General features: G+C 42.5%; 1 protein-coding gene across 2 annotated transcripts in view; it reads left to right on the forward strand.

Annotated features, from left to right (window-relative positions):
* Nucleotides 1-12,025, forward strand: part of SKAP2 (src kinase associated phosphoprotein 2) — a 115,688-nt gene that overhangs the window by 90,369 nt on the left and 13,294 nt on the right. For both annotated transcript variants that reach the window (XM_082193517.1, XM_082193518.1), the window contains 2 exons: nucleotides 4,665-4,748; nucleotides 10,773-10,885. In XM_082193517.1, the coding sequence (XP_082049643.1) occupies nucleotides 4,665-4,748; nucleotides 10,773-10,885 (197 nt within the window). The remainder of the gene's footprint in view (nucleotides 1-4,664; nucleotides 4,749-10,772; nucleotides 10,886-12,025) is intronic.

Raw genomic sequence — 12,025 nt, forward strand, 5'->3', positions numbered from 1 at the left:
ATCAGATTGGGTTTAGTCTATTGCAAAAAGTGGACCAAACAAATTCTTTTTCCATCCATAGTCATAAGATATTTCTACTTGTTTTTCATGGTAGTTTTGCTCCCCTGTTTATAACTACAGTACTGTACCCAGGAAGATGGGCTTCATGCATCTGATGAAAAAAGCAACATAGTCCATGATCTGCTAGCCTCTATCAAAATTTAGATCATATAATTTTTCTCATAAGGTAGGAAGAGACCTATTGTCCTTTATGTAGTCATCTACAGTTCCTTGTGTTGAACTGAAAATCACCATCTATGTCAGGGAGAGGGACCACCACAGGATGTTGAGCTCATATCATCCCTGATTTTTGAGCATTCTGGCAGGGGCGAGGCGAGTTGGAATCTAACACCTAAGAAATCTGCACTAATTTGTTTAAAAGTTGCTGGTACGCAGGCTGAGACCCTACCTGCCTGTGGACTGTCTTGCCAGAGTGGTGCATGCTCTAGTTATCTCCCGCTTGGACTACTGCAATGTGCTCTATGTGGGGCTACCTTTGAAGGTGACCCAGAAACTACAATTAATCCAGAATGCGGCAGCTAGACCGGTGACTGGGAGTGGCCGCCAGGACCACATAACACCGGTCCTGAGAGATCTGCATTGGCTCCCAGTACGTTTCCGGGCACAATTCAAAGTGTTGGTGCTGACCTTTAAAGCCCTAAATGGCCTTGGCCCAGTATACCTGAAGGAGTGTCTCCACCCCCATCGTTCAGCCCAGACACTGAGGTCCAGCTCCGAGGGCCTTCTGGCAGTTCCCTCACTGTGAGAAGTGAGGTTACAGGGAACCAGACAGCGGGCCTTCTCGATAGTGGCGCCCGCCCTGTGAACCGCCCTCCCTTCAGATGTGAAGGAAATAAGTCGCTATCTTATCTTTAAAAGACATCTGAAGGCAGCCCTGTTTAGGGAAGTTTTTAATATTTAATGCTGTATTGTTTTTAACACTCGATTGGAAGCCGCCCAGAGTGGCTGGGGAAACTCAGCCAGATGGGCGGGGTATAAATTATTATTATTATTATTATTATTATTATTATTTAGGGTGAATTGGGGCAGTGGAGGAGAGGGCTAGATCAACATTTTTGAAAGACTAGTCTCCTTAGTTAAATTCAAATATTGGAAAAGTTTTTACCCTCTTCAGTTCTGGAGAAACTTAAAGCAGGTGAGAACTGTTGGCCTTGATACCGCAGTAGAATAGTTTTATAGGGTTTATTAGGAAAAGCTTTTTCCCTCCAGTGTGCTGCATATTAACAGATGCTTATGCAGTGTAACATAATTAGGAGCAGTGATACCCAGTGGAAAGGAGAGATAACTAACAGGGCATGTTTGTTCCTTGGATATAAGCCATAGGATGAGAGTGCCTCCTGGTGCCCCTAACAGTATATAGAAAGACATTTCTTTTCTTGTCTTTGTGTTCCTACTTAGCCTTCTAAAATGTGTGGTAACAGGAAACTGTATCCACTCTTTGGCATTTCCCTAGCACTTTCCCTTGTATGAAGCGATGTCATTTTATCTGTACAAAATCCTTATCTAGTTGTTCGCTTGCCCTTGGCCACCCGGTGAGCTTTGTGGCTGAACGGCAATTGCAAGTGGGTTTATTTGCAAATCCCAGGACAACATATTGGCCCCAGATGAACCTTGAATGTTAGTCTAAATATGGTTTCCACAACAGATCTACCCATTCTGGCTTTCTTGTGGAGTCTTGTACCAGCATAAAATCTGTCTACGTTGGATAGTGGAATTGAGATCTATAAAGCTGCTATGTTGAGTAAACTGTGCCCTTAACATCCAAACTACAATTGCTACTTTCTGTGGGTAAGCAGCACATAACCAGCCTCTTGGGAGCCAGTGTGGTGTAGTGGTTAAGAGCGGTAGATTCGTAATCTGGGGAACCGGGTTCATGTCTCCGCTCCTCCACATGCAGCTGCTGGGTGACCTTGGGCTAGTCACACTTCTCTGAAGGTTCTCAGCCTCACTCACCCCACAGAGTGTTTGTTGTGGGGGAGGAAGGGAAAGGAGAATGTTAGCTGCTTTGAGACTCCTTCGGGTAGTGATAAAGCGGGATATCAAATCCAAACTCCTCCTAGATAGATAGATAGATAGATTCTTTATTGTCATTACACTAGTGCAGCATTGCACAAGTGCAACGAAATTGGATGCCAACCCTTAAAAACAACAAAAACAAAACAACAGCAACAACCAAGCAAACCACCTTCCAACCGCACCCACACCCACACCCATCAAACTCCCCGGTCTCACTATCGAGTTACAGCATTCAAAAAGGCCACAGCTCTTGGATAGAAACTGTTTTTCAGTCTATTTGTCCTAGACTTGATGTTTCTATACCTCCTGCCAGAAGGCAGTAGTGCAAACAGACTGTATCCCGGGTGGGATGGATCCCGCAGGATGTTGTTTGCTTTCCTAAGGCAACGGGAACCGTACAGTTCTTCCAAAGGTGGGAGAGGTTGACCAATAATCCTTTGGGCTGTGGTTATGACCTTCTGGAGCACCTTCCTCTCCCTAGCTGTACAACTGGAGAACCAAGCACAAATACAATATGTAAGTATGCTCTCTATGGAGCCTCGGTAGAAGGACACCAGCAGTCTCTCACTCAGATTGTTCTTTTTTAAAAGTCTGAGGAAATAAATTCTCTGCTGGGCCTTCTTCACCAGAGCAGTGGTATTTGCGCTCCAAGTCATGCCCTGATCCATAGTCACTCCCAAAAACCTGAATTCCGCCACCCTCTCCACCCGTTCCCCGTTGATATACAAGGGCTGAATGTCCGCCTTTTTTCCCCTGTAATCCACCACCAATTCCTTGGTCTTAGCCGTATTGAGAGCCAGATTGTTCTCTCCTCTTCTTCTTCTTCTTCTTCTTCTTCTTCTTCTTCGGGTGTTGTGGAGCAGGTATTATGAACTGGTACTCTGCCTTGCGTGCATTTGACAAGTGCAAAACATGTCTAAATAGATGAGTGGTCTCATGGCTGCTAAAAATCTCTATTCATCAGTTTGAAATGAGAAGGCAACAACATGCTGTCACCCAATTTACTTTTTTTTTTTTTAATCCTCTGTCAATCCAGAGTAGTGTTGTGTCATGAGACAGTGTCCGGTAGCTGTGGTTGGGTACGTAGGGTTCAACAAAATGAATCTGGGTGCAGAGGTTGTAGTGATAGTTAAAGCAACCTTGTGATCTGAAGTAATTGAGGTACTTCTGAACAATGGGGTCTTCTTACCCCTGAAGCATTAGGTATGTGTGTGGTATGTGCACACTGTTCCTGGCATCCCAGGCTGAAGCTTATGCAAGAGCAGCCACGGTGTCCCCATATTTTGTTGGACTACCACTTCCTTCTTCCTTGAGCATTGGCCATATTGGCTGTGGCTGATGGGAGCTGGAGTTCAACAACATCATCTGAGGACCACATTGGCTAAAACCATCCTAAAGGTATGGTTGGCTCCTTCCTTATTGAGTTTCAGGCTTGGTGTAAAGATGAAGCCATGTTTAGGGAGGTTTTTAATAACTGATGTCTTAATGTATTTTTAACCTTCTGTTGGAAGCCGCCCAGAGTGGCTGGGGAGACCCAGCTGGATGGGCAGGGTAGAAATACATTATTATTATTATTATTAATATTATTATTATTATTATTACATCAGAATACTTGCTGCTTTGTTTTCTGAGTTTTAGGATTTCTGCTGTGGTTATGTTTAATCAATCGGGCTGTGTTAAATAGAATAAAATGCTTAAAATGGTGTGAATGTGGCCATAGTTTAGCAGCATCTAAATTGCTTTGAGAATGAATCAGTGGCACAAAAAAGAGTAAATTAGTTTCAACCGCTTTTGCTTTGTTTTTTGTTTGCTTAGAACCCATTAAGCTTTTAGGCTTTCCCTTTTGAAATGAAAATGTTAGCTCATGTTGACTTAATTGCATACTCTTCATGTGGTGAACCTTGTTGCATATGGTGATACCTTAGATTTTATCAGGGAGAAGAGAACTGTGATTTTCAAGCCTGTCTCCTTGATTCGGGATAGGCCCTGCCATATAGCAACTTCCTTCAGGGAGCACAATGGGGCCGTGGCAGTGTGGGGAATTGAGAAGGGTCAGGAATGAGTGTCTGAATTGGTCCACTGAATTGGTTTTCCCTCAGTGCAGAGGGTGCTATGTGAGCTCTGCTTCGGGCGGCAAAATGGCTTGGCACAGCACTGCCTTGATATGCTACTAGCTTTCACTGTATGAAGGCGAACTTAACGGCAACATGGTGGCATTGTGAAAACAATGTGAGAAGTATCGCCTTGTGGGGAACTTCATTACATCAAAAACCTGTGTCAGCGCTGGAACTAGAGAAGCCAACCAGCGATAATGACGCTTCAAGCTGCCTTCTCTTTCCTTCATAGGACAAGGATTGGATCTAAAGCCACTTGAGTTATATTTCTAGTTCAAAACTGGGGTGTTTGTTTTTAAGAGGGACATCCAAGTGCTTGACCGTATTTCAACCCTGCTGTGTGTGCTGACTTTGTGGCCTCCTTGACAGGCAAAATTTACGCCGCCTCAGCCACACTCTGTATTTTCTAAACTGTCGTGGGCTATAATTCCTGTAGACTAACATGTTTGTTCAACGTATTACTTGTGTCTGCAGAAGAAGAAGCAGCACCGGTCAAAGTGCCAGTGAAGGCTGAAGAGTCAAGGAAACCGAGCCAAGAGAACCTTAGCAATCCTTCAGGTACCTTTTGGATTCCAGCCTGTGTTTTGCCTCCATTGCTTTACGCTTACTTTTCGGCGTTTGCCTCTCGCCCACCCCAGCCCTTGGCACAGATAAAAAGCCTTGAAGTTTCTGAAAGTTTAACTGATTTCTTATGGCAGGAGAAAGGTGGGGGGCGGCGGAATCTGAATAGCACCATTTAGGATGCATGAAAATCGCTTGAGAAGGATTTATAAAGTAAGCCAATTTATACAAGGTATTCCTTCCTGAATTACTTTGTAATGACTCAATTAGCTTTCATTTCTTCACAAAGGAGATTTAGCTGCATAAATTAGCTTATCATCATTGAGGAAGTGTCACTGCTAAAGGACAGTTTATAGATACAACATGCAGTTCCTGTCAAACCTATAAGAATGTAATATAGACATCTGTGTATACTTTGTGCTTGAGCAGAACAGACTTCTGTCATTCAGAGACTAACAGGGGACAACAAGTTGCCCAGGGGACCAGCAATGTAGACGTCTCTGAAAAGGTCATCTTGACACAGGCTCTGACAATCGACCCACAGCTCTGTCTTCTTTGATAAAAATCAGATAAACTTAAGACCACTAATTGATCTGCAGCCTGTTTAAATGTTGGCCATGCATATCTTCATTGCATATGATTATACCACAGAAAGCAAATGAACTGAGCTAAGAAATGCCGGTGCTCAGTGACAGCAGAATGGAAAAGTGACGGCAGCATAAAATAATCAGAAAAGGACATGAAGTGCTGTGAAGAATGGCTTCTCTCCGCTGTGCCTTGGCAACTTGCCCCGTGCAAATTAGCACTACATTCAGGAGAGCAGGGTGGGGACTGGACACGGCAAATGAAGCCTTTGGGTTAGGAGCAGCCTTCTTTGCCGCTCTTAAAAATCAACTTAACCTCTACTTTGGAGCTCACTCTCTTGCCACTTTGAGCTCCGTGTTGTTTTTAACTTTGAAAACCAGAGCTTGTTCCTTATCAGGACAGTTCTTTACACCCCAGACACCAGCTGAGCAAGTGGTTCAGTGTTGCAGCTGGGCCCTACAAAGGAATGAGCCCTAGGGTTATCTTTCTCGTCATATTTGCTCCACATCATTCTTCCACGGCTGTCACAGAAAGGGTGGACGAGGAGTGTGTTCAGGAAGCGTCTTGGCTGTGCCCTTCCTCATATAGTGTGTGGAGAGGAAGCAGGCCTGATTTCCGGCCTCTCACAGGAAGCTATCTGAGCAGGTTGTTGTAGACAGTTTGGGTTTGGGTTTGCCGTGCACAGGAAACAAGGGGGTGAGTCATCAGATGTTGCTGTCAGAGTGGACCACTACAAAACAAGCATTAAAAAAATATCATAATTCTCAGCGTAACCTTGGCAACGGGATCATGGAAGCTTTCCAGTAAATAGACACGTTCCCAAATTAATGCGATGTAGGCCAGCCCCGTTTCTCAGCCATTCGAAAGTGAGTGCCAGAATCTTTTCTAAAACTGTAGCCTCTCCTATACATGTTTACTCATAAGGAAGTCGCAACAAGTTCGACAGGGCTTACTCCCTGGTAAAGGTGCATCTTCAAGTTGGGCTGGGAAAGACTCCTCCCTGAAACCCTTCAGAGCCGCTACCAATCAGGGCGGGCGATATTGAGTTGTGTAGACAATATTGAGTTGGGTGGGCCCAGTGGTCAGATGCCTGGACTCCTAGGGATTAGAGCCTTAGTAAACTTTGAACACAAATCAGTTTAATAATACAATGCCATCCCTTTCACATGAAGGCTGTGCTGGGAAACTGCCATACCACAATTGCCTCTTAACTTCTAGGCTCTGTATGCAACGTTCAGGATGTTTGTTCAAATGAATCCTGATAAAGCTCCCAAGTTCTCAAGTTAAAAGTTTGTTTCTAGAACCCACAGAGTTGAAGAATTTTAAAGGTGCTGGTTTGTGTAGTAGGCCCTAACTTGAATACAATCTATTCCTTGCAGCTGGATTATTTTGAGAACCTTTTAGGATTTCTTCTTTACATTTGGGTTTTGTTGACGTGAACTATAGCGCTGGGAACAGTCCAAAGGGATTTGGCAGTGGGAAAGGATGGGATTAACACATATTTGTTGCAACATGTGGCCAAATTACCTTTTCTTTGTTCACATTAGAAAGCCCTGTTGGATCAGATCAAAGCCTAATCCAGGGTCTTGTTTCCCACAGTAGCTTCCAGCAACAGGGCATAAAAGTGATAGTCTTCCTGTGGTGTTACCCAGATTGAAATAGGTCTAGATAATGCTTCGCCCAAGCAAGCTGTCCTGTAAGCGTCAGTTCATCTTATTTTCCAAACACTAAAAGCCGTGGTTAATGTTAAGTTATTGTTTGATTAGACAAGCTACCTTCATAAACCATGGTTTGAAGTTAACTTGTTTTAACAGACCATAGTTAAGATTAAGCACCATTTGTCAGGTTCAGGCAACACAACAAACTAGGGTTAATCTAAATTGGTAGTGAACATCTTGTAGGCACAGCAGAGGCGCACGTGAGACCAGCATATGCCATGGTTCATTCTTTTCATGCTAAACTACAGTTTAGTGTGATGTCCGAGTGATGACTTTCTGTTGCCTGTCCTAAACCTGCTGTTCATTTCATTTTCTGGCTTCAGGTTCTGCTCTAGCTTTGAGAGAGGATGAAAAAGTTTTCTCCCCTCCCTCCTCACTATACATAATTTTATTAACTTTGGTCATGAACTCCCCTTGCCTTTTCCTCACTCCACAATGCTTTTAGCTCTTCCTCACAAGTCTCTTTGTGTATATATGGGGGCAAAACATTTCCCCCCCACTTGCTAAGTCTTTAAGGAGTTGAAACTTTAATCTTTCCAAAGTGATTGTAACTTACAAAGCATCCTCAGAGCTTTTAACTCCCACGTCAGAAATTGTACAATTGTCCCAGAGTGGCAGTTTCTGCAACAGCTGTGCCCTGACAGTCATGCAAATTCTATGCAAATGATGGCTATTGCACATAAATAATAGACAACGTAGTTCATGTTTCCAGCAGTCTCTGCGCTGAAAAAGTGACCTGCCCCCATCGTGAAATATTACTGTTTCTCTTTGTTAGCATGGTCTTAAATTTTTATGAGCGAACCTATAAATATAAGTACGTTTCATACAATATCCTTGAAATAAAACACCATAATAATTATTCCCTGACGTGAAATTCATTTCAAGCAATGGTTCTAACACTTTAGTACGGCAGTGACCTCTGATCCTCTCTGGACGGTTAAACATGTAATGCTAGAAGTTTGTTTGTTATGTAGGGTCGTGAATTGGCAAAGAATATTTCGGCCTTACTACGGATCACATGACATGAACTTGTTCTAACCTTACTTAAGAATGTAAGATGTTTTTCACATTAAAACTCCCCCCACCTTCCAACAATAATATAGAGAGAGTTTTCTATTTGTATACCTGTGTGGCTTGAACAACCAGGCATCATGTGTTGACCACAAGTAATTCCTTACTTGGGCTACAGTCCCCTCATGGACAAATGTGGCTTTTAGATACGCATGCGGGGAAAAGTTGTTTCTTCACGTACCTTATTTTCATATCTAAGGTTGCGATCCTGTACACACTTCTCTGGGAGTAATTCTCACTGAACTCTGGCCGTCCTGAGTAGACAAGCATAGGTTTTCACTGTCGAATCCTGTTAACGTTAAGGCTACAATCCAAATAACTGTACAGCAGCTTTGGTCTCCGGTTTTGGCACTGAATTCTAACTCTCTGTCAGAATTCAATTTACTGTGAGCAGTTTTTACATTCTTAATAGGTAAATGCCTTGCAATCTCCGTACAGAAGGATACGATGTTGAAGATAAAAAAGATTTTTTAAAAAATCATTATTAAGCATTCGACGGCTGTATCCAAAATCACCTTAAATCATGATAAAGGGCAGAACAAATTTAAAATAATAAAAATTTCAAAATGATAAAGCTGCAGTTAATAATATTGTTACATTCATGGAGCCACGTTTACATTTAGTTGGACTGGATGACCCTCAGGGTAGCTCTATGATTCTGTATTCTGATTTCAGATAAGAACTAGTTGATACTGATCTCGATATCAAACCATTATCTATCAATACAGATATACCCTTATCTGTATTGGTGTTCACCTTATTATAGTAGGATAGGATTCTCCCTTCTTAAAATATTTTAGGTTGAGCATTTTTAGTTACTGGTATTGTTTTTATCTTTTTGATGTTAATTTGTACGTACGCTTTTGCAAGCGTGCATCGCTGTGAGACATTTTGTGTGGAAAGCAACAGCATATTGCAGCAACTCTAGAACCCTGTTGGGAATGATTACATGCAAGATAATAAATGCAGGCGTTATCAAGCCCAACCACCTTATTTTTAAGACTCTTATTTTACAATTTTGGCGAGGCGGGGAATAGGAACTACATTCCACAAATCAGATTTCTCTCTCCCCACCCTACATTTATAAGCTATTAAAATATCCTAATGAAATATGATATAGGTATTTAACATAGAACGAGCAAATTGCTTATGGGGTGGGGGGAGGAAAAAAGAAATGGCTAAAAATAAGTGGTGCATGCACAATCCCACTCACTGTGCAGACTGCCGCCCTGACTGCCCTCTAGCGTTTTACAACAGAAGTTAAGCCGGTTCTGTTTAGAATTCAGGCCACGTGATGAAAATGGAAATGCTGCCTCGAGTCGAATGCAGATCAGGGGAACATCTGCCTATGACTTTCCATGAGCTGAGCTGAGTGTAGCATTGGAAGATATTATTATGACATCTTAATACTGGAGGGGATTAAATGTAGATCACCGTCATGATTAGAAAACCGCCCTGTTTTCTGAAATGCAGTGCGCAGCTTACATTTGGCGAGGCTTTTTTTTACAGATGTGATAACCATTAATTATACACGGTTGTATGTGGAGGGATATAAATAATGATTTTTGAGTTCTAATACCGTGAACTGGATCGCTTTCGTGATTCTCAGTATGGCAGTTTTGTTGCATCTGTAACAAAATGAAGACAGCGTTCCCTTCATCCGATTAAATCTGGAGTGCTTATCTCTGAATTGAAAGATGCAGATTATTAGCACACTCGCATCTGTTGTGGGTCTTGTGAGCATAATGTTCCCTGCTTGCCTCATCGGGGCTTCTTGCATTCTTGCTGTGTTAAACTCGGCCGATGCGCTTCTTACAGAATCGCAAACAGGAAATAGCTTCCTGTGTTCACAGAAGCTTCCCAAGTATTTCAACCGCATGGAATTTCTGTGCTCCAGTAAGTGCTTCTCTGTATGGCAAGCATATGACAAAGCATTTATTACTGTGTTATGGTGGCATTACAGAGCAAACAGTGCTAAAATAATCAATCAGTTAATGGTCTGTATGGCAGTTTGAACGCAGCACATTCATTGTGCTTATGTTCTTAGAAGGATGAGTTTACGGCTGTAGTGTGTGTTGCATATTTAGCCGGAACTTAATGTCCTAAGCTGGTGCTGACACAAATATTTTTTTTTAAATGCAACTTCAGCAAGGTTAGCTCTACCGACGTGACAGTATTTCAGCTTTAGCCCTCAAAAAAGGGAGAAGTTTTCAGAGGGGAAGTTTGTCTTTTTCAGGAGAAAGACATGGAGAGCTGCAAAGTGCTTGGTTTGCCCTGTTGTCACAGGTTTTCTTAATGTCAGCAGCCATCTTACCCTTATTCTATGGGAAAACACATAGCTGCTTGCGTGAAATAAAGTAGCAGATCTGTGATGTGCAACTCCATAGCAATAACTTGTTGTTTTTTTTAAAAAAAGATAAATGTGACTACATGTTTGATGACTGCAAGAAATGGAACTTGTTTTTCATCCTTGCTATAGCACTTACAGGATGAAGGGGTGGCTTCCTACGACAGAAAAGAAAGTTGGAAAATGATTCTCGGTCGATCTTTGGGGTTTTTTGAGCGGTGGTGTATTCGTAACCTTGATAACAAAACCCCAGATCACATATGCTGACAAATCTAATGTATTCACCTCTTCCTTCCCCAGGCAGTAAAAAAACCGATTATGCTAATTTCTATCAAGGTATGTGGGACTGTACCGGTGATGTTCCTGATGAGCTGACATTCAAACGTGGAGACGCTATCTACATTCTCAGCAAGGTACTGTATCCTACCGAGAATAGATAGGTACGAGGAGATAGCTGAAGTAAAGAAAGAAAAAAAAGCGTGCGGCCTTCAAGGGTGTCGGGAAATTGGCATTTCCTTTACATCCTTCACGTTCCGTCAGAAGTTCCTTGCCCATTAATTATTTTGTCAATGGAATGTAATCACATCTGAAGTGGTATTGTGCAACAGGAATTGTCTTTAAAGCATGTTTATCTCTGCTTCCCTCGGAGACAATGCACTTAATTGCATGTAAAAGTTAGCTTTGTCAACTCCTGTGTGCGTACACGTTACATCCTCTTCCTTGGCAGTTCTTGCATGTGCTGAACTCAGAATTTTTGGAATTGTTTTCATATCACAGTTTTTGGCCTCAGCAGTAACCAGCGGCTGTGTGTGTGTGTTTACAGATTCAGTTGACTTTCCCTACATTGTTTCCCCTCCCTCTCTTTTCTGTTAATCACTCTGCAAAAGTGCAATTTCCCCTTTGCATTTACTGAAGGAGGCAGAATTAACGTCAGTATGCAACTGACTAATATTTCATTCTTACAACATTTAACTATTCTGGAAAGTAGATCACTGTAACAGCGCCTCTAAGTTGCAAACACAACAGGACTTTATTTTTGAGCCGTGTACGGAATTATGCGGTTAGTCTCACTTAAGACTCGTTTCCCCCCTCAATTCCTCCACAAATGAGCAGACCCCCTTTCCAGAAAATGTTCAGTTCTTGCTCTGCAGAAACTAGAGGGGCAGCCCTGACAATGAGCCATGGCTGTGGCCTGGATACCTGGCGATACTTTGAGCAATTGCTTCTTGAACCCCATCCTTGCTGTCTGTAGAGCTGGCAAGCCAGTGTTCATGGCATACTCTTGCTAGGGTTGCCACCTCTTCCTGTATAATACAGGGTTGTTCCGTATTTCAATGTAAAATGTTACGTCCTGTATTGATACAGTTTTGTCCTGTATTTCAGGTCGTCTCTCTCTCTCCCACCCCAGGTTAGGGAACCTCTCCAAATGCATATTTTTGAAAGGGTATGTGAAAGGTCATGTATTTAAGTTCTGGGTAGCCAAGTACAGACAGATTTACAAATTTGTGTGTGTGTGTGTGTGTGTGTGAGAGAGAGAGAGAGAGAGAGAGAGA

This window comes from Podarcis vaucheri (genome assembly GCF_965113315.1).
Source record: "Podarcis vaucheri genome assembly, chromosome: 12".
In the NCBI taxonomy this organism is placed as follows: Eukaryota; Metazoa; Chordata; class Lepidosauria; order Squamata; family Lacertidae; genus Podarcis; species Podarcis vaucheri.